This window comes from Siniperca chuatsi, linkage group LG18 (genome assembly GCF_020085105.1).
Source record: "Siniperca chuatsi isolate FFG_IHB_CAS linkage group LG18, ASM2008510v1, whole genome shotgun sequence".
NCBI classification, from domain to species: domain Eukaryota; kingdom Metazoa; phylum Chordata; class Actinopteri; order Centrarchiformes; family Sinipercidae; genus Siniperca; species Siniperca chuatsi.
In genome coordinates, this window is record NC_058059.1 from 13,491,070 (window position 1) to 13,514,536 (window position 23,467).

The 23,467-nt window shown below is 43.1% G+C and overlaps 2 protein-coding genes across 4 annotated transcripts; one reads left to right on the top strand and one right to left on the bottom strand.

The window, feature by feature from the left end:
• Positions 1-109: 109 nt before the first annotated feature.
• On the top strand, positions 110-3,541 carry car15 (carbonic anhydrase 15). 2 transcript variants are annotated; one of them, XM_044174862.1, is made up of 9 exons: positions 176-235; positions 328-432; positions 538-567; positions 1,601-1,777; positions 1,870-2,015; positions 2,117-2,209; positions 2,291-2,357; positions 2,449-2,609; positions 2,704-3,541. In XM_044174862.1, exons 2-9 carry the CDS (start codon positions 381-383, stop codon positions 2,926-2,928), a joined length of 951 nt encoding a protein of 316 aa, XP_044030797.1. In that variant the 5' UTR covers positions 176-235; positions 328-380; the 3' UTR covers positions 2,929-3,541. The 2 variants fall into 2 exon arrangements, with proteins under 2 accessions (XP_044030798.1, XP_044030797.1); XM_044174863.1 differs by lacking the exon at positions 538-567 and having other exon boundaries at positions 110-432.
• Positions 3,542-6,027: 2,486 nt separating this feature from the next.
• Positions 6,028-23,104, bottom strand: setd1ba (SET domain containing 1B, histone lysine methyltransferase a). Of its 2 annotated transcripts, none has more exons than XM_044174849.1 (18): positions 22,988-23,104; positions 20,479-20,630; positions 20,124-20,222; positions 19,545-19,815; positions 18,409-18,530; positions 16,751-17,851; positions 14,210-14,962; positions 13,373-13,546; positions 13,205-13,292; positions 12,869-13,077; positions 12,670-12,751; positions 12,213-12,584; positions 10,811-12,091; positions 10,328-10,494; positions 10,090-10,215; positions 9,764-9,883; positions 8,567-8,704; positions 6,028-8,474 (listed from the first exon to the last, which is right to left on the bottom strand). In XM_044174849.1, exons 2-18 carry the CDS (start codon positions 20,614-20,616, stop codon positions 8,301-8,303), a joined length of 5,415 nt encoding a protein of 1,804 aa, XP_044030784.1. In that variant the 5' UTR covers positions 20,617-20,630; positions 22,988-23,104; the 3' UTR covers positions 6,028-8,300. The 2 variants fall into 2 exon arrangements, with proteins under 2 accessions (XP_044030784.1, XP_044030783.1); XM_044174848.1 differs by lacking the exon at positions 22,988-23,104 and adding an exon at positions 20,862-21,132.
• Positions 23,105-23,467: the final 363 nt, after the last annotated feature.

Genomic DNA, 23,467 nt, shown 5'->3' on the forward strand with positions numbered 1-23,467 from the left:
TATATATATATATATATATATATATATATATATATATATATATATATATATATATATATATATATATATTCTGTTCCCTTTTAATTCAGCGCTACACATCCTCTGACTTTCCCATGAGATGAATGGGTCTTGTTACTGGTCACTGTGCATCTATGCTGGCAACAGCAGGAGGGGGGTGGGGGGTGAAGCTGTCCTCCATCAATGAGCCTGTTGATCAGAAAAGACCACTAGACTGGTAATGACACGGTTCACTCATCACACCAGGAGAAAATAAAACTCGGCTTTCACCTCCGTTCCTATTTAAGCAGTGTTCGCACTGTTCTTCAGTCTACCTCAGATACTGACACCTGTCTGGATTCCTCGGGCTGCTACGATCCACGATGATTTGGGCTGCTGCTCTCCTGATGATTGTTGTTTCACACGTAAATTCAGGTGAGGGTCCTGCTTGAGTCTCAGAGGACAAGAAATATATTTTTTATATGTAATTCCTATTAAATAAGTTATGCTTGTCAATATTTTGCTATTTTTATATTCCAGAGGACTACTGTTATAATGAGCCACATTGTGGTAAGTAACCTATGAACTACATTTTAATTTTAAAACACATAGACAGCAACTTGGTCTCTTAATAAAATGTGAATGGTCTATATAACGAATATTTGCACCATGTGCTGACTTGTTGGTGAATAATTTACCAGCCAATGGAAGACATTAGTCAACTGAAGTAGACCATGATTTTATACAATTAAACTGATGATATTTATTATTTTTAAACTGTTTTTGGTTGGTGACCCCTTAAAATGAAGCGGCGTCTTCTTGCGACCTTCAACTGTGTCATTTGAATAAATGTTGGAGGACTCAAGAGGTTAAACTATCAAGTATTTCACAAGAAAAATGCAAATATTAGAGAATAGTAGGAAAAAATAAGAAAAATTTGAGTAGGACAACTTTTTTTTTTCTTTCTTTAACAAAACAGTCTCGCCACAAGGTCTATTTAGTTTAGGAGCTTTTGATCGTATCATGCAATCTTCCTCAGCAGATGTTCTGAGTGAGTTTGCCCACTCTTCACCTTGGAAACAGTAGTCGACAAAACAAGAAAGAAGAATCAGAAAAATAAAACATTTGAACATCTACTGCACAATTTCATGACAGCTGGGCAACATGAAGATGACATGTTATGATCAAAAGCTCTGGAATAGCTACTAAATGGACTAAATGGACTGTGGTGAGAATGTCAGCTGTTTCCAAGCTCAAGAATGAACTTTCAGTCTCAACTTTTAAGCCAACATGGACAAGTCATTAAAGTCTGTAATTCTGCAGAGGAAGATCATGTGATATGATCAAAAGCTCCAGAACTGCTACAAAATGGACCTTGTGGTGAAAGTCAACTTCTTGACCTGTTTCCAAGGTCAAGAATGAACTTTCATATTCAATATTTTTCTTCTTTCCTGTCACAATAATCATCTCAAGGTTTTATCTTGCGACCCCTCGGAGAAGCCCTGACCCCTTTGGTGGAGAACCACTAACGTAGAGAACACGTCTTCTCTTCTGTCTGTCACTGGTGTATTCGGTTCTTATGTGGTTCCTTCATCATCCTCAGATCCTTATGCATGGGGAGACATGTTCCCATCTTGTCACCCCTTACTTGAAGAGCATCACTCCCCAATCAATCTGGACCAGCAGATAACCAGAAACGAGTCTCTGGGATCTTTACGTCTGGAGGGCTTCGATGTGATCCAAACAGGCCACTGGACGCTCGAAAACGATGGACACTCTGGTGAATATACGACAGATACTGTCATGAACGTGTATGTCATTGTCTCTTTTATGCATTTGTGTTGGTGATTACATGTTTCTGGTTGCTCCCAGTCGTGCTGCAGGTTGGCAGTGGCATGTCGGTGAGCGGTGGAGGTCTTCCAGATGTGTACCACACCATCCAGCTGCACTTCCACTGGGGAGGCCCGGCCACTAACGGCTCGGAGCACACGGTGGACAGACGCAGATACCCGATGGAGGTACAGTATGGTCAGTAGACAGCTCTACACTGTCACCAACCAACTGTTGCAGCAAACTGGTGCAGCCTTCCCTTTAATGTCTCTGTGCTTTTTATTTGTAGATGCACATAGTCAACATGAAGTCCATCCATCCGAATATGACAGCGGCGTTGGATGATCCAACGGGACTTGCTGTCCTTGGATTCTTTATTGATGTCAGTTTAAATAAATGTGTATATTGAAGTATTTGTAGTTATTTTCATACAGATACATCCTGATCTTGTCCTTTCTTGCAGGTTGTTTACGCAGACAATGTGCACTTTGGACTCATATCACAAAAGCTGTCCTCTGTTGCTTACAAAGGTTAGAGGACACAATTAGAAAATGAATTCCTACCTGCTGTTTGTGTTGTTTGTAACTTTGTACTCATTATGGCTGTGCATCTTTCCCCAAGGCCAAATTACTAAAGTCAAGCCATTTCCGCTGATGAGCCTTCTGCCGAAGCACAACATGAGTCAGTATTACCGTTATTACGGCAGCCTCACCACCCCTCCATGTTCTCAAGTGGTTGTATGGACTCTGTATGAAGTCCCCATCTACATATCATGGTCCCAAGTAAGTCTCTTTAGTGATTTCTCTGGGGGAAAAAAACACATAAATGGTTTCCTGAGTGCTATAAATAAACATGATTTTTATATTCTCTCCTTAGCTGGCTCAGTTTACCTCACAGATCTTCTCCACTGAGGATGATGCAGAGCAGGTGACACCTCTGCAGAACAACTTCAGACACATCCACCCCACCTTCAGTCGCGTCGTCTCTATGTCCAAAGATGCCAAACTCCTTGCAGGGGCGGCCGGTCACCCCCCCAGGTCAGCGGTGTCACTGCATCTGCTTCAAATCCTTTTGCTGGGAAGCTTCATCTCTGGACTTTAGTGCTGCGTTAAGTCCAAATCATGAAACACTGCAATGCCAAACAAAAATGAAGTCATGTTTTTACCACTCAGTTTACTCCAAAATGACATTTAGATGTAGAGTTTTCACATCTGTAGAATGCTCCAGCAAAGAAAAAATATTAAAAAACAAACTGTGAAGAAGAGTACTGTAAAATGTTGAATTGTTACTAAATGTCTCTGCAGGATTAACTCCATTAGTGCATTTAAAAATTTGATAAAACTATGTTTCCTTACTAACAGTTTAAAATAATGTGAATTGAGCAATGGTAGCAAAGAAATGTGTTTTATGATGGCGGCCATGTATGCATTGATGACTGCAGGCCTTTTGCACTCATAGCTTGTTCTTGAAAAGGTACAATCCTAACAGAAATAGTCTTTTTATTCAGATATGTTTGTATATCCACAAATAATAAAGTTTAAGAGTGATAATAGTAAAAGACAAAAGATACATTTAGTCTAACTGAAAAGTTAAGAGTCTACAGCCATGCTAATAGCGCTGTGAGGCTGTAGCTAAACGCTAACATCAGCATGCTAACATGCTCACAATGATAATGCTAGTATGCTGAAGTTTAGCAGGTATGTTTACCATGTTCACCATGTTAGTTTAGTGTGTTAGCATGCTAACATTTGCTAATTAGCACTAAACACAAAGTACAGCTGAGACTGATGGGAATGTCATTAGTTTTGCAGCTATTTGGTCATAAAACAAAGTGTTGGACAAATTAAAATCTTGACTTGATGATGGCGCTGGATGAAAGGTGCTGCTAGCATGGCTAAAAAAAAGAAGGGGAAGGCGAAAAGAAAGTGTTAATCATGAAAATCTGTTTTAGTGGAATTGGCTGTTGTTGATATTAAGTATTTTCATAAAACAGATCTCAAGAGTTTTAGTTTAGAACAAATACAGTATGTGGGGGCATTAACTCACCTTGTAGTGTTTTGTAAACAGGAATTTCAATAGAAGAGGAATTGAAAATTATCAGTACAGCTATAACTCCAAACACGCCAGCACATGATGTGAGCTGCATGGAGATACTGCATCAAGTTACTCCCATAAAAGGCCTTTTTCACAGCAGATATTTTGACATGTCATAACAGGAAAACCACAGGTGTAATTAACAGATATATCCCACTGATACACTTAAATGGAACAGAGCCATCGTTAATGTTATTAGTAACACCTGTGTTTTTTCTGCTATGACAAGTCAAAATGTCTGCTGTGAAAAAGGCCGGTGGAAGAACGCAGAGCTCATTAGAAAGGGCCTAAAGTAGAGTGGAGGTAATAGTCTGCTAATGAGCCGCCTCTCCTGCATCTAACATGCAAAATATTCTGTCATTTGTATATTTGCCACCAGCTTCAGTGTAAACTAGCAGCATGTAGAGACTTCAAGTATGCGAATAGGTTACACTGAACAACTGCAAAAACACCTGCAAGAAAAATGATCAAAGATGAGGTTGACACTTGAATGTCAGTCCACAATGTTATGTTACTTATAGATTTCCGGTATTCAAACAATAAACATACAGTACACATCCTGTTCTGTGTCACATTTGCTGTTGTTCTTGAGTAGTGAGAGACATTTTTCTCACTGCATTGTTTCCTGTTTGGTGAGGCAATGACTATTATGCAAAGAGGCTTCGGTGAGTTGTAAATCTGTGGCTAAGGTGCATCAGCAACAACATGAAATATTAAAATAACACAACCCAGCAGGCACATGCAGTCTGTGACACCACACCGCCTGTGAGAGGAATCTTCAGTTTAAATGGTTACACCTGAATTTGTCTCTTAAACAAAAGTAAGCAAAAGTGCTACAATAAAAAACACGACATCATGAAAGTGCCTCTGTGGTTACCAAAGGAGTTGGAAACAAAACAAGAGAACACAGTTGGAGTGATAACGTTGGACCAATCAGATCACTTGGTGTGGAGGTGTGTGTTCCTCTGTTTGATATCATTCACTGCTCGCTCGCTCTCCCATCCCTCTGCTAGTGGTCACACCATCCTCCTCCTGTCATGGCCTCGAGGCAGAACAAACACACACACACACAACCACACACACTGTAAGCCTCTCTCTCTCTCAGGACTATGTGTATTCCAGGTTTAGTGATGGTGATGTCAGGCTGCAGATTTTCACTGAAACCAAACAGCAGCTGAATTCACTGATTAATGACACAGCTCCAACCAGAGGAGGAAATTATGAGGGAAATCAGCAGAGTTGCAGACTTAGACTTGGACTCATACAACACAAAAAGTTACCTGAGACTTGACTCTCTAAAGATGTGACTTTAGAAAAGCATAACATGGGTATGTCAGGCAGGTCTTGTATGGCCACACACTTTACATATTTAAAATTGAAAGGATTTTGTGTCAGCCATGTAACGAAGGCCCTGTTAACACAGCGAAACAAAGATATTTACATGTCTTTTTAATGATCATCATTCAGAAACCTGAAATGCCTTTTTTATTTTCACTGAGATGCTTTTTAGATATGTTCACATTCATCTTTATCCAGGTCCTGGGGATCGAACCAACGACCTTCCACTCACAAGCCTGCTTCTCCAACCTCTCTAACCTTAAGGCCGACACTTCCACCTGCTTGCACGTCTTTGGCTATGAATACTTGTGACCTGACTTGGATTTGCCTCAAGGATCTGAGACCTGAGACTTGACTTGGACTTAAAAACGGCTTTAAAAATCAGCAGAGTCTGGTTGGGAGGAAAACGCTGTTGTCCGTGTCACATGGTTTCTTATTCCTGCATCCTGGATTACATCACATATAAAGAATCGACATTAAGTGGAACCAATCTTTTTTGATCAAATATGTCCTGCTTACTTTTACATTTGTTATAAACTGTACTGGTGAAGCTTTCATTTGTGACTGGCTGTGTGTGTTTGGTGGAGGACAGTGAATCACATGACCGGGTCCTCGATCAAACCAGCCTGAAACAGAGTCATTGTTTGGTCAGCTGCTGCCTACTGTTTCCACTGATGAAAACTTATTTATTTCAGATGATCATCCATCGATGAATAAGTTTTCTTCATTTCATCTCATGTCACATTGTGCTTCATGAAAAACAACCACTGTTTATGGATGTATGCAAAATTGCTTTATTTCCATTTTTTTCCTTTTTCATACATTTGTTGTGTAATAAATAGACATGAGAAACAGGCTGATGCTTCAATCCTCTTCCCATGCCGATTCTGCACCTTTGTTTTTTTTCTCCACACCGCAAACAACTTTTCATAGAATTTACAACCAAAATTAAAAAAACAAAGCTTGACACAAGCTGAATTTCCTGCTACCAGCTCATCGCTCACCTCATATGTTACATAGATCTCTGAGCTGTATTCGTGTAGCAAATCCCAGGGAACAAAAATATATATATATATTTATATAGTTATTCACAGTTACAGTATTTACATATTTTAGGATTACAAAGCAAATGGGCAGAAAATGAAGACGTTTCTACAAGAAACAATCTTTCGAAAGGGAGGTGGAGACTTTTCCTGTACACAGTGGACCTTTTTCTTTTAAATAAACAACCCTTTAAACCCTCAGATTCCTTTTACAGATCCCTGAAAATATTCTTAAATACTCAGTCTTTTGTTAAAAAAAAAAAGAGAGAAAGAGAGATGCATCTTAAAAGTGTTACCCCTGTGAAGATAAAAAAGCTTTAGATCTTCTGTACAAGTAATCATATACAATATAAACATCACTGGTGAAAAAAGAAAGAAAAATCTCCATAATCAATCCAACTGAATGAAAAGCAATGACTGACGTGGTCTTGAAGGGGCGACTGGGGTAAAGCAGAAGTGCAAGCCTCGAGTGCATTCACAAATATTTTTTTTTTATCTTAATGACTTTTATAAAGAAAGAACAACCCTGGCGGACTACGGGGCAGAGGTCTGCTGGGTTGCAGAAACACTTCTGTCTCGCAGCAAACATTGAACACTGGTAGAGTAATAAGTGTTGCAGTTGAAGAGGAATCTATGAGCACACAAACATGAGACGGTCACCCCCAGGCACAGATGAAGGAAGCCGAAACATCAAACACCCTCAGCGGTGAAAAAAAAAAGGCAGCAATTCTTTGCACGTGCATGTGAACACAGCTCCAGGTGACAGCTCCCGAAAATCACCTGCCTGCTCAGGTTAAACAGACAGTTTCACATTCATATGGCACTTAAAATGAGAACGAATTATTTCTTCCAAAGCTGAAAACTTAGTTTCACAGGTATTTTCAAACGCTGCCCTGTGGATGTAGACAGAAACTGATTACATTTTCTTGCTTTGCATGATTGGTCAGCCTTCTGCGCTGCGGCCTACAGGGGGCAGTGCACTCACATTCACTCAAACACACACACACACACACACACACATATACACACAAAAGATATGATGATAAATTATCTCAATCAGAAGCCTGACACACACAAACACACAAATATAGTGTCTTTGAAAAAAACAAGCAAGAAGAAATCTACCTAAACAAAACTGGAAAACACTGGAATATCATTAATACAAATTTTACACGCCATCTTTAACTTTTTGCATAAACTAATAGGAAGCAGCATGATCCGTTATTGGCTGGTGAAAGCAGGTGTGATATCCAAATATTCCAGATTTTGTGGCAGGATTTAACGATTTTTGTTGCTTGAGTTTCTTTTTTTTTTATTAGTTTGATTTATTTCCAAGAAAACTGGTGCAGAGGAGGTAGGAGCGAGAAAGCAGGGTTGCAGTCCGTGGCGGGCCACGACACTCCACCGCCATCCCGCATGCTGCTGGGTGGAAACAGCAACGTCTGCCATCTGCTCATGTGCCGACCACTTCTTCACCCACAGAGAGGTGTTTTCCTGGTGGGCTTGTGCGTCTCGACAGTGTTAGTAAGCAGCTGAACATGTGATTCTGTGTTTTTCTTGTACCACGTGTGGTGTACGTAAAGCTTATGAGACAAATGAGAAGGAAAAAGTGTAAAACTGTACAAACCAGGACTGGATGCGGAAGGAACCATGCTGAAATACTGTCCGTCACTGAGAGGAGGAGGAGGAGGAGGAGGGGGGGTAAATGCTGCACCAGCAAGTCAAGTGTTTAATAAATTTTGGGTCACTGGCAGACATAGAAAACTATGCGTTTTTCATTTCAAGAGCACCATAAATCGTAAACAATCTAGAGTTAAATATGTGAAGAGTGCCACACGGGAAGCTGAACTCTATGCAAGTTTCTTCTCCCAAATAAAACCTTCCCTCTTCACTTCCTCCTCGCCCAGGGTCTCGACATACTGTGCGTGTCTGGGAAACTTGAATGAAGTTTAAGGACAGCACTTTTACACCCTGGAGAGGATTGACCTCAAGTGGATGTTAATTCAGCGTTCCCCTACAGTTCTCTGCCCCACACAAACAGGGGATCTTCTCGTCCTCGATGGGGAACTTGTAGTCGTAAGTGATCTCCTCGTTGACGTTAATGGGCTGTCTGGAGTAGATCACAATCTTCTTTTGAGACTCCACTGTGATGACCTTTGCGTAACAGTTAGGCTGAAAGAGAAGACCAAAGAAAATACAGATATAATTAGAATATGTTTGCTGAAGCTTTTACAAAAGGAGCACCCATGCAGATGTTGTCTTACATTGCAGCTGTGGTTGATGAAACGGGCAAAATTGCCACACTTCGTAGCATCTATGATGGTGTCGTGGTCAACACGGAACATGTAGCTGCTACCGATGCCCTCTTCCTCGTAGCGCTTCTCCCGCATGTCCGCAATCACCTGCCAATGGAAGATTGTCACTTGTTAGAAGGTTGATAGCTTTAAAAGGAAACTAATAGCTTTATCTAACATAGAAAGCCACTGGGTCTCCACTGCCACTGCAATGGTGTCGCTTCGCCATCAGTCAACACATCAATAGCTCTGGTCCTAGCAGTCCAAGCAACATGTGCGCATCAAAGTTTGGTTGTGTGCCATTCTCAAAGGCTGTATAGAGTTCACTATAGGGCTGCACAATTAATCGAAATATTATCGAAATCGCAATATGGTCAAGTGCAATATCCAAATCACAGAAGCTGCAATTTTTTGATAAAGGTAAAATGTGTGACAAAACAGCATTACAATGAAGTACTGTAGTGCGGCAGAGATGCCCTGGCCTATAAATCTTGTTCTCCAGATGGAAGAAAACATGTTTGTTTGGTACAGAAATGTCACATCATGATTTTAATAGTTTTTTCCAATGAAAATGAAAATTGTGATGCAAAAATGATCATTCTCACTTATCGTGAATCATATCGCAATCGTAATATCTGTCAAAATAATCGCAATACGATTTTTTACCAAATCATGCAGCCCTAGTTCACTATATAGTTTCCTGTGTTATTTATTGGTTATGATGCTTTAGTTAACTATTCACATGCTGACCCCTATGAAGTCAGAAAAGTTTGTGATCTCGTTCGACTGGAGTAAAACCTAAATAAAAGTTACTTTGACTAAAGGTTTGTTGTTGCACTAGTTTTTTATTTTTATAAAATTATTTTTGCCTGTTGAAAATTTAAATTTGCAATAGAAATTTTCTATGCAAACCTGAAGTCTAGATATACACAGTATAATCCATCATAAATCTTGAATGCAATTATTCACATCAAATATTTCTTCTTTATCTAATAGCCCTGGTTATCCTGGAAAAGTAAATGTAAAATATATATCTATATTTTTGGCTAATAAGAAACTTTGAGAGTCAGATGAATGCAAGTAGAATGATCGATTTGTAAAAATGTCATACTTGTTTACATACCCACAAAAAACCCACTTCAAATGAACCAATCATCTGCCTCTCACCTGTCTGATGTTCTGTCCCACGTACTCGATCACCATTTCATCAGCAGCAATGGGCTCCATGGCAAATAGACCCCAGTCGTGGATGTGTGACTTGCAGAATCTGATTTTTTTCTTACGGAACTGAAAGAGAAAAGGGGAGCCAAGTGTCACTTCTAAGCATCAGGAAAGCAGACATTCAACTGACTTTTTAAGATGACAAAACTTGCATTGACAACTGTCTGTTTGTTGTGCCTGTCTGTCTTCTGTTCTTGTTTACTGTTCCTTTTATAAAATTCAGGGTGAATCAAACTGCCCCCTGGAGCAAAGTTCTGTTTGATTGTGTTTACCTTCAGCTGGTTGAACTTCAGCAGATCACTGTCACATGCGAACGATGACAGCAAACGTCGCTGCTCCGAGCGCCGCTCCGAGCCAGCTCTGGAAGAGGCGTGGACCTGTGCAGGAATGCTCATACCCTGCAGAGAGAAGATGGAGTTAGATGTGGTCATTCATTATGCCTCTGATGTTTTCTTTGTACATTTTCACTATAGGTAAATCAAGCATCACAATCTGTTCTCTGCAGCCCACCTGTGTGTCGACCGGCGGCTCCTCTGACTGCAACTTTGTGCTCTGAAGGTACTTGATCTTGTCCTTCTTGTCGATCTTGTAGTATCCCTCGCTTCGCGCACAGCCGGTCATGTGATCCCTCATGCCGTCGTCTCTTCTCTTTTTCTTCACTCCAGGGATGTTGGTAGGTGCAGGGAAGTCAAGGAAGAAACTGCAAAAGCCTTGAATCACAGCTGGGATGCCACAACACTTCTGAAGCTCAGCAGATACTCAATACCAGCCAAAGAGTTCCTAATTTTCACCACCAGAGGGTGCTGCTATTTGATACACGGTGCAAAACAACTTTAAAAAAGAAAATAATACACTTATTATCTCAATCTATCTATCTAAATAATTTGTAGTTTGTGGAGCACTTTGTTTCAAAAAGTGACATATACATAAAGATTAATGTTATTGATGACAACATTTGGTGTAAATCAGCTGATGTCAAGCAGTAAAGGATATAAGGATGGTTGACCCAGAGCGTGTCGTTGAGCCAGTCATTGCCGTTATCCTGCTGGAGCATCTTGTCATAAGTGATCTGCAGAAGCCGCATGTCCTCCTCATCTATGCCTTCGTTCCAGATGTCATACAGGATGGTCATCTCCTCAAACTCAGTGCGTGGGGTGAAGTACGACCGGGGAGGCGAAGTGACGGGGGACAGGCTGCCCAGCAGCAACTCTTCCCAGCCTCGCCGCGCCCTCCGTGTAGGTTTCACGGCCACAGGTGCCTCATCTTCGTAGGACAGGAAGTCGTCTTCGGCAGGCAGGACCACCTGAGGCTCCACCTCTCCTTCCCGGAAGTCCAGGCTCGGGTGGTCTGGGGACTTGGCAGACGTCATTTGCGTGGATAGATCGCCGAGATGTGCATCGTGAGGCAGTGGGGTGGACTCAGATGAGAGCTCCAAAGACTCATCAGCTGTGGAGACAGCTGGGGTCTTTTTGCCTTTGGGTCGTCCAGGTTTCCTCTTTGATGGGGCAGTATCTGATGGCACAGGGACGTCTACAGTGAGACCAGCAGGCAGATCTTCAGGGACACTGGCTGAATGCTCTGTTCCAGCTGACAGGGCCTGGTTAGGCAGGGCGCTGATGGGCGGCTCCTTAAAAACAGGTCTATCGTCCAGGCTCTCAGAGGATATTTTCCTATTAAGAATCAGTGCTGTGGGGTCAGGGAAGACAGGGGTGAAGGTTAAGTCTCTTCCTGGAGTACGGGGGACTCCGGCACTAGGGACAGGGGACTGTGCAGGGTAGGAAAAGGGACTACCGGGGATGTGAGGGGAGCTAAGCAACAGGCTGCTGCCCGTCAGCGGGCCTTCACTACCAGGTGTGATGGGCACCGTGTCCGTGCTCTGGGACTTGCCCAGACTTCGGGCACGCTCCATCAGGTCCCTGCCCGGCGTGCGGGGGATATCCTCGTCTGTGGGCAGCCTGGCCCGCTGAGGGAAGTCAGGCAGGGGACCAGGTGGTGGATGAATGAGGGAACGACCGTCTACTGCCAGGTGAGGAGGGAGAGGGAGGTGCATTAAAGATGCGGAGACAGGTGTGTTTGCATCTAAGTGGGATGGGGCTAATCGAACGGGGGTGCAGACTACTTCCTCGGGCTCTGCTTTACCTTCGGCTCTTGTCTCCTGGTCGCTGTCGGGCAGGGCGCCTGTGGGAGTGGGTGGCCGAAGGTTCGCTACATGCTCCTGAGGTTCAGACTTCACCACAGGAATGTTGCCGTCTACACTGATGTCTCGCTCTTTGACTACAAGACAAGAAACCATGTTTATTTAACTTCTGACATCAATGCTTCAAAATGATAAATACCTTTGTTGAAATTATACTTGTTTGACCTGAATAATACAGATTTAGGAGCAGACACTCACCTGGGATGCCTTTGGGTGATGGTGGCTTCAGGTCCTCCATTACCTCCTCCTCAGGACAAGGAGGTCTAAGTTTGGGCTTGCTGCTTAGCTGCTCCCTGCTCCCCTGGTCCTCCTTATCCTCTGGAACCCGTCCCGCAGGAGGGCTTGGTGCCTTGGTCTCTATCTCCCCCTCCTCTTCATCAGAAGATGAAGATGTAGAAGATGAAGAGGATGAGGAGGTCTTGGCCTCTTTGCCTTCGTGCTCCACATCTTGTGCCACTGCCTCCTCTTCTTCCTCCTCATCCTCTTCCGAGCTTAACTCGTACTCAGAGGAGTCTTCGCTTTCTCCTGAGGAGTCTGAGCTGGCCTTGGAGGACGCTGAACTCTCGGCTTCTGCAAGAAATGGGGCAAAAAAATTATAAATTACAGGAAACACAAAAAAAACCAACCAACTGTTGCTGTCTGATATTTAAAGTACCGTCATCAGACGAATCTGAGGAAGCACTCTCACTGGATGAGTCTCCCTCATCTTCATCATCACCCTCCTCATCGCCACTCTCCTAAGAGATGATCACAAATCATAAAAATGTACACAAAATGCACAAATATTCAATGCACACTATGTGAAAGATAATCCAACAGACAGACAGTGAATGGTAATTTATAAGAGGGCTTACTTTGCCTGACAACAGCCTATCGGTAGCCTCTGTTTCATCAGGCTCCTCCCTGTCGGACAATGACTCCTCCTCTTTCCCTGAGGTGTCCACCTCCTCCTCTCCCTCACTGTCCAATTCAAGTGGCCGCGAGTGTCGCCGCTTTGCTGACATACTGTCGGCGTCCATTTTGGAATCGTCCGAGGGGAGCTCAGCTGGGTCTCGATCCCGGTCTGACAGAAATTAACCAGATAAATTAGCTATTGGCAATTTCATAACGCCAGGAAAAGAAGAGAGACTTGCGAGTGTGAATGTGTAGACCAGAGTATTTGGTCTGCTGTATTGATAGTAGAGGGTTACCTTCATCCTCCAGCTCGTCATCCACTGGAGTGGAGGGTCGGGCTCGTTTACTGTCCCCTGCTGCTGCAGCCTCAGGCTTCCTTTTCACCTGAACACAACATGCAACCATTAAACACCAACAGGCAGTGCAACTGGTCGAGAACAAAAGAAACTAATTTCGAGGCTTACCTTAAAGGAGGGCAAGCGGATGGCTCCTCGCAAACCGATTCCCAGGCCCATTCCCTCGTAGCCCAGTCCCTCGCCCTTGTTCCAGTTTTCCAGCAGACTTGAACCCATGGTCTCTTTGGGTTTGGGTCTTTCTTCTTCCTTCGCCTCCGCACCCTTCACTGGAGTCAAAGATGCCTGGGGAAAAAAAGAATATTATTTTTATTGCTAGGTAGTTATTAAACCCTGTTATTATACTGAGCAATACAAAAAAAAGTCAGCCATTTGAGAAAATTAAAAAATTTAAATGTACTTGATTAACTGAGTCATCTTTTCAGTGCTATTTGCATCACAGCAACACAACCATAAATCGGTCAGAATCCTTGTAAAATGTTTCCAACACCTTTTTTCATTCAAACTGTCAGAATTATCAGCTGAGTTTTTGTGGCACTTGTTAAAATGATTTTATTTATTAAAAATACAAGATTCGTGTGAATGTTGGTTGGAGATACATAAGCTAAAACTACATAGGTTTTTTTCTTTTTTAATAATCTGCAAAAAGCATCATGTTTTAATTGATAAATTGTTGTTCATCATGAACATTTGTGCTGCAATGCAAACTCAAAGGTTCTTGATGTCACTGCAATTCATGGCTTCTATTATATATAATTAAATCATATAATATGGACCTTATTAGACTGTTTTGCCAATTTATTTAACAGGAGGTACAGATAGTCAGAAAGTCAGTACAAGTATATTTTTCCCCACACATACTGTGCATGAGTGGATATAAGCTCTCTTTGCTTCTCTAGGTAACATTGTAACATATTTGTATCTTGGACAGTAAAATGAATAACTTACCTTTGCTGAGCGTTCCTTCTTATCCCACCAGTCGTCAAAGGCTCTAAAAGCCACCACCTCCACCATTTTGCGGTTGAGGTCCCTCTTCATTATGGCCTTCAGCTCTTTGACAATGACTAGCAGCACACCATCAACAGTGGCCTTGTGGGGATCCTCCTTTTTAGTCTCATATCCAGGAGGAGGAACAGTAGGATTGAACTTTGGTATACTGGGATGCTGCCATTGTTGTCCGGGTGCTCCTGCGCCACTAGCAGGTGTAGCACCCATAGACAGAGGCGGGTAGGGTCCCCCAAAAGGCCCTGACGCACCACTGTCCATGAAATGTGGATAAGGATAGGGCCCTCTAGTCTGAGCCATGCGACTCAGCATCTGCTGCTGCATCTGGAAGGACATGGGAACGGTGCTCCACTGCTCCCACCGCAAGCAGTTCATCAGCTCTATTTGCACCAGTGGCATCATGCTATGAGGGTAGGGACCCATGTGTGGCAGCATATGGGGAGGCACTCCAGGATGACCGGCCAGGTGAGCAGGATGTCCTGGGACAGCAGAGTGAGGGGGCAGGTGATGATGCGGCATCGGGAAGCCAGCCTGGTGTGGCAGAGGGGGGAAGCCGGGAGGAGGGATGGACATGGTCTGCATCGGGGACACAGCAGAGTTTACAACAATGCCCTTGCCACAGTCTCCCCCGGTGATTGGAGTCCCAGGCATCTCATCGTCAGAGATTTCCATGTCTTCTCCTGACGACTGATGACCCTGTGTGAAAAGGGACAGCCTGTCAGGACTATGCAAGGTCAACATCTATTTTTCACAGGTTACACAAGTACAATCATCTGCCCTTTTCATCTCCATGACAACTGAGCAAACGCAGTCTACTTATGGAGGCCTTGAGAGAAGATCGAAAAGCTCAGGATAAGTGAACTTTGAGTTTTGAGCTTTAACAATAATTATGGGTATAGTTTGACATTTTTCAGTACTAGTTCTGATACAATACCTGATATTTAGTAACAATACTAAATCAATAATTTTTATTTGGATACCTTACTTTGAAAAAAACCAAACATTTCTATGTCTACAAACACTTTTTTTTTAATTTAACAAAAGAAGCTTAAGTTCTCAAATGTTAAATGTTTAAGCACGCAGCCACACAAGAACTTTGCCTGAATAAAATTGGCAGATTTTTAAATATTTAAATCAGGAAAAAAAAAATCTGTATAAAGAATAAGTCAACAAGATTACTAATCTGACAGGGCATCCGATGCCAACCTACAGAATTTTTGCTCAGTACTAAAAGTACTGAGGTTTGATACTCAGTGAGTGAGTTGTGAGTGAGCAACAAATAATTTAAGGGCTGATCTGAATTCAAAGTATTCGTGCTAGCATAGCCAAACACAACTGACCCATGTGGTTGGTCAGCATGTTTCCAAACAGAGCTGTTTGCTCCAGGCATCAAAACTATTTATTCCTAAAACCATAGTAGGTAATATGAATGCAAGACTTGCACCATTAAACGCATCAGTAATGAATTCTCTTCCCTGCTGTTTAGTATTATAAACCGATGTCTGTCACAACTGCTGCAGAAATTAAACTAAGTAGAGTAAACTCAAGCATGGGAGTGGCGTCGTTATCCAAATGACCTGTTTGCAGTGCTTGCTTTGTGATAACCTGAAATGTGAGCTGTGAGACGCTACAGCCAATCCTGACTGTCAGGTTCAGCAAAACCAGGAAGTGTGGTGCTGAATGGGGCTAACAGCCAAACTGTGTTTTTCTCGATGTGAGCGTGTGGTGAGTGTCAGAAAGAGGAAACAAGAGTGTTCAATTCCCCAACAGCAGAACAGCTCTTATTTCTCCTTTTAAAGCACAGCACAAAGTGTAGAAATACAACATCACGAGCCAGATTGTGTTACTGTGAGACAAGGAGATCAACTACATATGAATGTGAAGGTATCTGTAAGGATGCAAGTTATGCATCTAAAACTTTTCATTCATAACTTATGTCAACTGTTTAACTGCGCTAACAAGGAATTTTATATCTTTTATACGCATATTCAGAGACTGCTGTGCTAACAAATAGTTGTTGGGGTTTTTTTGGTTTGTTTTTTTAAAACGGTAGTTCTCACACGAATATCACTTATTAGTCGTTTTAAGATTATATTTGTTCTTTGCACAAAAATTTACATCAAGACAGCGGTTAACTGAAACAGCAAACACCTTTTTTCACAGGCTGTTGTGAAACTGGAACTTCCTTTACAAGGCAGAATGAAACAAAAAGGGAAAGTTTACTACTACCACCTTGCACTGAAACTAGACCTCACTTCCTGTGTCCTCTGTGTAACTGTCACCCACAGCTGTGAGTAAACATCAGCACCATGCTACTATCAACTAATCAAGACCATCAATACAAGCTAATTTTCGCTACATTTGGCACTTTAGGGTGCCGTTTTCTGTTAAATGTCACAAATGTAACTTAAATATGCATATTATTATGTTTTAATGTAAAAAGGCATTTATATGTTTCATGCAAAAATAAGATCTGTGTCTTACCGTGTCCATTTTATCAGTGGGAGTGTGACCTCGAAAATGTCCATCTTTGAGGTCACTGTTGCTCATCTTCTCCTGGACAGGAGAGCTGAGTCTCTTGATCAGGGAGGCAGTTCCAGGAATTGGCTCTTCATCTTCCGAGTCTGGCAGTGGGGTTGGACTGATGTCCTCCAAGCCTGTGCTAGAGGGACGGGAATTTTGCTGGCCACCTTGGGAGCTGCTCATGTAAGGGGGAATTGGGGATAGCTGAGAGGAAGAGGAGGAAATCGGACTTCCCTCCATTCGCACCTCAGTGTCAGAGTCTCGCTCCTCCAGAAACGGCAGTTTTGTCCTTTTCTCCTTGAGGAGCATCTCAATGCGGGAATCCAGGCTATTGCGCTCTGGGTCTAGCGTGGGGGAGCCAGGTGAGGGACAGTGCTCTGGTGTTTGTGGAGGAGGGGTGGTCGGATGGGCCACGGGCTCCGGTGGGGGCTCTGGGATCGGAGGAGTTTCTGGTCCATCCTTGATGGGCAAAAAGTCAGTGGCAGCTGCCAGAGGCGGCTGTGGCGGTCGGAGGTACTCACCCTCCCTTTGGGCTGGGTGATGGAAAGCTGGCTCTGACGGGGGGAACGCAGGGGGCAAAGGAGCCTGGTAGGGCGAGAAGGCGGACTTGAAGTTGGGTGTAGCAGGGGGAGGCGCTGTGTAGGTGAAGGAGGGGGTGGAGGGTGGTGGTTCAGGTGGAGTGAGTTGGTGCTGTTTGAAGGGACCTTGTTCAGACGTCGTACTTCGGTACATGTTGCTGCGGTACTGAGGCCTCTCCGGTCTGCGGTTGTACGCATCCTGGAACTTACTCTCATGTCTGCGAGATTTGTAACCTCCGGAGCTCTCGGGCCGGCTGGACTGGTACGCGGGTGTGGACTGCCGACTGGAGTAATTGGAGTCTTGAGAGAAGGGCGTACCTGTCTGGCGTGGGGTATGAGGGGTACCCTGGGACTGGGGTGTGTCCTGCCTTAGGCTGGAGTAGCCCGTCTCCAGGGACAGAGGAGTGGTGGAGCTGCTGGGTGGCAATGTTCCTCCAACAGCAGACACGCTGCTCTCCGACAACCTGCGGATGGGCTCACAGGCCTTAGAGGAGAAACAAACAGGAAATCAAACCTCCACCACCACAACTAAAAAAGACCCTTGGCATTTTGTTGAGAATGTCTTTAGGTTGTAACTTCAATGCAGTCATGATAAATAGTAATAATTTTCCCACAGATGACTAATTTCACAGCATACACCTCTAAAGATCTAGAACTAGTTGATAAGAGTATTTAGGCACAATGCCTGGGTGATGTTATGCTACAAGGCCAAAGTGCACATTTCAATGGCTTTGTGATTTCAGTCCACAGGCAAGGGTCTGGATAACATTTCCTCTGCTCTACTCCACCACCTGCTGCACTGATAAAATGCATTAGAGATAGACGTCAGCTCAGATTGGCAAGTTGGTTTATTTCTACAAAGTAACACTACAATTCAGTAATCACCACTACACAATAGTATGCAACTGTTCTCCAGGCTGACCTTGCAAAAACCAGCAGACTGTACTAAATTATATTATTATCTAACTCCCACTGTCACCGTTAAGGGAGTGATTTCACATAAACCACAACCATGAACAGAAAAAAACCCAACAACTTTACCAGTAAGGCTTCTGCCAGGCTTCGAGGGGAAACTTCTCTGGCCTCCTCTCCACCAACAGGCAGGGTCCGCGGAGTGTAGGTGCCATTCATCAGGAGCTGGAAGTACCTAAGGCGATTCTCACCTGCAGAACGGTAAACATGTGTGGGACTGAGGCCAAGTCTATACAAAGCAGGCTTAATGCCAGCAGGCTTTATTGAAACTAATCTGGCATGATTTAAATACCAGTGATTATTCAATGGTAGCTGAACCTAAATCTAAACATTTGTAGAGGGGCAGCATACACTTCCCTTTCTAAGTAGACACATCCCAATTATTTTGAAAAGAGAAGGAGCCTTACTAACTAATATTCTATATTGTTTATGCCTGCCTAAATGTGATCTGTAAACTGTAAAACTCAATTATGTTATGCAATAAATATTGTTAATGTACATATGGTAATCTGAAATGTTATATGTGATACATAGGTGCAATAATAACATGGCTCAAACATGTCTCAATAGATTTAACGTACCCTACCCAAAATGCAACACTCCCTTACTACAATTCTTATTTAGACTCTTTTAAAAAAATAAAATGTGGGAATAATTCCAGAGAATAGCACTTGTGTAGCCAGTAAAAATCTGTACACATCGTGATTAATAACATCAGCAACAGTCATTATTTTGTTGATTAAACGAGCACAAATGCAAAACTGTTGCCAGTCTCCATTATCTTAAGATGAATTAAAGTTGCTGTTCTGCATCAGTCAAAAACAACAGCCGAGTCTTTCAATCTTAACTCTGAAAGAACTAACTAATATTTCAGTGTTTAAATGACTCAGAGACAACCTGAAGGGGAGAGGACTCCGACACATTGGTTTGTGTTTGTTTACAGGTCTGAAATTATACACAGTGGGAGTACACAGCACCCTCAGCTCTGGGCTTGTGGGAGCAGGCAAACATTCAATGAAATTCAATTATCCCACGTTACCAGGCAACACACGTACATTTACACACGTGACTGCTGTCCTCCTAATAATTCAAAACAAGGGAGCGTTTCACCTTGATTGTTGTTTTGCTCCTGCAGCAGAGAACAGGCTCGATCGTGCACAAATGTAGGTTACACGTCTTTCCCTTGAATGGCTGACTCTGTTTACCTTTCGGGTCCAGCTCCACGTGGATGATGTTTCCCATAACAGACGTGTCATGAAGCGACTGCACGGCCACTTTGGCGGCTTTCACGGTCTCAAAAACAACTTTGGCTATTCCCAGGTGCTTTTTGTTCTTCGGATTGTACAAGATCTCGACCTCCTCGATTTCTCCAAATTTTTTGCACATGTCGGTAAGAAATCCTTCCCTAATGTTGTCGTTCAGCCTGGCGAATGTCACCTCCTTTGGAGGCACGGGGCCGATATAACACTCATCGATCTGGAAGAAGAATGAGAGGAGATACTTTAATAAGTGCCGTCGGGTTAATGTTGCACCATGTGGGGTCATTTCTGACAGCTGCGATAAGAACAACAGTGTACAGAGTAGTTACGATGAACATGCAAATCCAGTCAGCCCTCTGCAGGCATCAGAGCAGTGCATGTTATTTTGGTTTTAACAGCCCTCCGACAATCATACTTTCACTCGACATCCCAGAGATGAGTGAGGGGGGTGTGTCTGCAACTTTTGACAGCACCCCTTTTCCACAAGGAAAAAGCTAGCGTCACACTTTCTGTCAGAGTAGATACCTTAAATTTCGGCACTGGTAGGTCGGTCTCTTTGTACTTAGTCCAGAGACGACCGATCCTGGGGTCTCGGACGATGTCCACTGGTGGCATCCCGGGGTTCTGCAGGAGAGGAGGGGGGGGACACACACAATACTGTTATCCATCCCATTCACAACTTCACACGGCGAGAACTTGTTGCAAAGTAGTTTTACACAAACCGGACGCGGTGTTTGATTAAAATGAACACCTCCGACACGAGGTACAAGATGCTGGAACATGCCCGTGGCCGGCGACGGCAACCCAGCCACATTGTAACCTATCATGGAGGTCGGCTACTCCGTTGCTATTGCAGCCGCGTCAAAGGCGGTCCACTTACGGGCATGTTGAAAGTCTGTCCATCGTAGCGATACAGTTTGTGCGGTCCCTTCTTCAGCGCCGGGTCGATGATCAACTTGTAACTTCTCCAGTGGTGACTCCGCTTCTCCGCCGAGCCGCAGACGGGATGACTGTCCATGCCGTTCGCCAAACCTGAAACGACAGGCAGCGACAAGGAGAGAAGAGCTATCGTGAGGCAACGCTAAACACGGTCCCGTTACCAGCCCCCAACACTTTCTAACAGCCAAACGGTACAGATGCATGGCTTTGGTGGTAGGGGTAACCCAAGTGAGAGAGCGAAAACGGGATCTAGCATATATCCCAGTTACGGAAAACAGGCATTAGGAGGGCTTGGAGAAAGAGGAAAAAAAAGAACAAGCTTACTTGAACTCTGCTTTCTGCCATGGTCTTCGTTCAATCTGTTTCTCTCCCCTGGCTTGGACATGGTTCGTCTGATCGAGTGATTTTTCTTTAATTGATGAAAAGACGAAATCGCTTTCCTTTCGCCGCTTACATTACATGATTTAGCTTGAAGAATACTGCCTCCTTTACGGCGAGAGCCAACACATATTGTGTGCCACTGGTCTGTAGCTTCTGTCTCTCCCACAATACACCGCTAGGCTTGCCCACCGCCGATGCTAGTCGCACTTTCGTCACAAACTTCTTTCTATTTCCACCGCTCATTTAACGAAGCTATTGCCTTGTATACACTTGTAATGTTTTAAACAACTCAGATAGTAACGTTCGTATGTATACATGAGATCATTATGGGCATGGTAACAGCTTTGTGTCGCTAAACAGCTAAATAATTGTGTGTGGAATCTGCCGACTGCATTTACCCAAATGGCAAACAAGATAGACACAGGGGCAATATCTTCTTAACTGCCACTAAATGCTAATAGGAATGATTTGGTCGCAGGTTTTTGTGTACAGACCTGTGGTCATAAATTCAAACATGTCGGGCCATATTCGAAAACAAACAAATGGGGACTCCTGTTGAGCTGTTTGTTGACTGCTAATGTGAAACGTCTAACAGGAGAATAGGATTTTAACACAAAACTCGGTTGCTAAGGAGTTGAATTAATCAGTCAGGCTGTAACCGTTGGAATGCGTTGGAAGTCTCTTTCTCTGTCAATTCGTCTAATCCAGAACAACAAACTGGTGCCAAACCGTTGTGCGGATCCTTTACAAGGTTTTTAAAAACAGTGGACCTTTTAATTATATAATTAAACCCGTGTGGATTTCTCATGTAATTATTTTTGCGAACTGTGTATTGTCGAACAAACTGGATTATGTTTGACATTGCCTGGTGTTTTGCAGTGCTCGGGCAATTGGCTGGTTAACAGCGGCAGCTCGGCGGGCCAATCAGAGCGCAGCAGCAGAGGAGCTGTCTGCTATTAGAAGCACGGCTCAGGAGTCCTTCAACAGAGAGCAGAGAGAGGGGGCTGAGCGCTCTCGGCAGCCATTTTCCTAAAACAGGACTCAATGGCCTATATGGGTTTCCTTTGTTCCAAAAGGGATCTTACACTTGATTTCCTCATCTCTCACGGACTATGATAAAACTATGATTCCTCCTTTTAAAGGATTGAGAAGAAGGAAGAGAATGTACTGGATGTAATACCCTGTGACATTTTGAGCCTTTTTTCCTCTGCCTGGAATCCATCTTTGTCTTAACTAGGTCATGGCACACCCATATAATAGTATTTATATTTCTTAAGTGAAAAGAAACCAAATGTTGTGAATAAACAGCTTTATGGGGAGATGTTGAATTAGAGAAAAAAAAACACAGTTAAAGTTACATTGTGTAATGGCTGATTGTTGGCATTGCACTTATGGCCTTGTAGGATATGAGTAGCAATGAGTAAGTTCAATTCTTTTATAATAATTTAAAAGTCGTGGTAATTTATTAATGTAAAATGTGAGGCATGCAATTACTGTTATTAAAAGTATTTTCTGTCAATTTATCTATTGAGCTATCATCAATCTGATCACAGAAATATTGGTATCTGTAATAGCCAACTTTATTCAATATGTTCACTGGCATGCTTACATAAATACACAGCCTGCAGTCTAGGTTTTATACCACTGCTCCTCAAATGACAAAGCAGGCCATGGCTAACGAGTGGCCTTTTGCTAAATAGTTTATTGTGCTGCCTGCAATTCTGACTGTTGATTGATAACCCATTTGCTTTGATGAATGACTTTAAACACTTTCCTCTCACAACAGCAACGCTTAACACCCAGATGGCTTGTGTTGTAGGCTACCCTCCCTACAACGGTGGAGACAACTGCAAGCACGATTAGGTTTGTGCTGTCCATTTGCCATTTATGAACCAAATGCGTCCAAAGTGTAAACGTCGCCTTGACCTTGTTTCAAGGGCACGTTTAAATTTGTAAAGACGCCCAGTGAGGTAGTCTTTTTACAGTTTCGACAACGGTTACAAAAAAATAGACTGTCAAACCAAAGAGGAAACAGATGGAGGTAAAACTCTTATGGTGAAAATATTTACCTCAGCACTTTGGTGAAATGCAGTTAACAGGCCTAAACGCAGGGGTAGGAGGAATGTTTTCAGCTCCATCTTCGGATCCTCTAATAATGGCATTAATAAGGGGTGGGAAAGCGTCTCCTGAAAAGGAAGGAATCCATTAGCACGAAAGATAGAGAGCTCTTTTGAAAACTTTTTGATCAGTGGTAGGCATTGCCTCTCAGCCAGCGAATATGCATCTTCAAGCATCATCTGTGTGGGCAATATGCAAACCATCTCCTCTCTCTCCTTGAAGACAGGATTGCAGTCAAGTATAACCTCTTCCATTTCGACATTTCTTACTGAGCTACATCATGTAAAAACCACAAGGAAATGTTGTTTTGAAAAGGTAATGGATTTTGAGCTATTTCACTTAATTTGCCAGTTTATATGTCTACATGTAAGTATTCTAATAGAGGACAGACAACATGAACAATAACTAACTGTGGTTTAAAACGTTATCAG

Excerpts from the sequence above, each read along its gene's own strand:
- car15 (XM_044174862.1), top strand. The coding sequence starts at position 381 with ATGATTTGGGCTGCTGCTCTCCTGATGATTGTTGTTTCACACGTAAAT. Across the intron at positions 1,778-1,869 it reads CGAAAACGATGGACACTCTG|TCGTGCTGCAGGTTGGCAGT; the intron begins GTGAATATACGA and ends GGTTGCTCCCAG. Across the intron at positions 2,610-2,703 it reads TCTACATATCATGGTCCCAA|CTGGCTCAGTTTACCTCACA; the intron begins GTAAGTCTCTTT and ends TTCTCTCCTTAG.
- setd1ba (XM_044174848.1), bottom strand. The coding sequence starts at position 20,922 with ATGTCCAAGCCAGGGGAGAGAAACAGATTGAACGAAGACCATGGCAGA. Across the intron at positions 13,293-13,372 it reads TCCGCTTGCCCTCCTTTAAG|GTGAAAAGGAAGCCTGAGGC; the intron begins GTAAGCCTCGAA and ends TGTTGTGTTCAG. Across the intron at positions 12,752-12,868 it reads ATAGGCTGTTGTCAGGCAAA|GAGAGTGGCGATGAGGAGGG; the intron begins GTAAGCCCTCTT and ends ATCATCTCTTAG.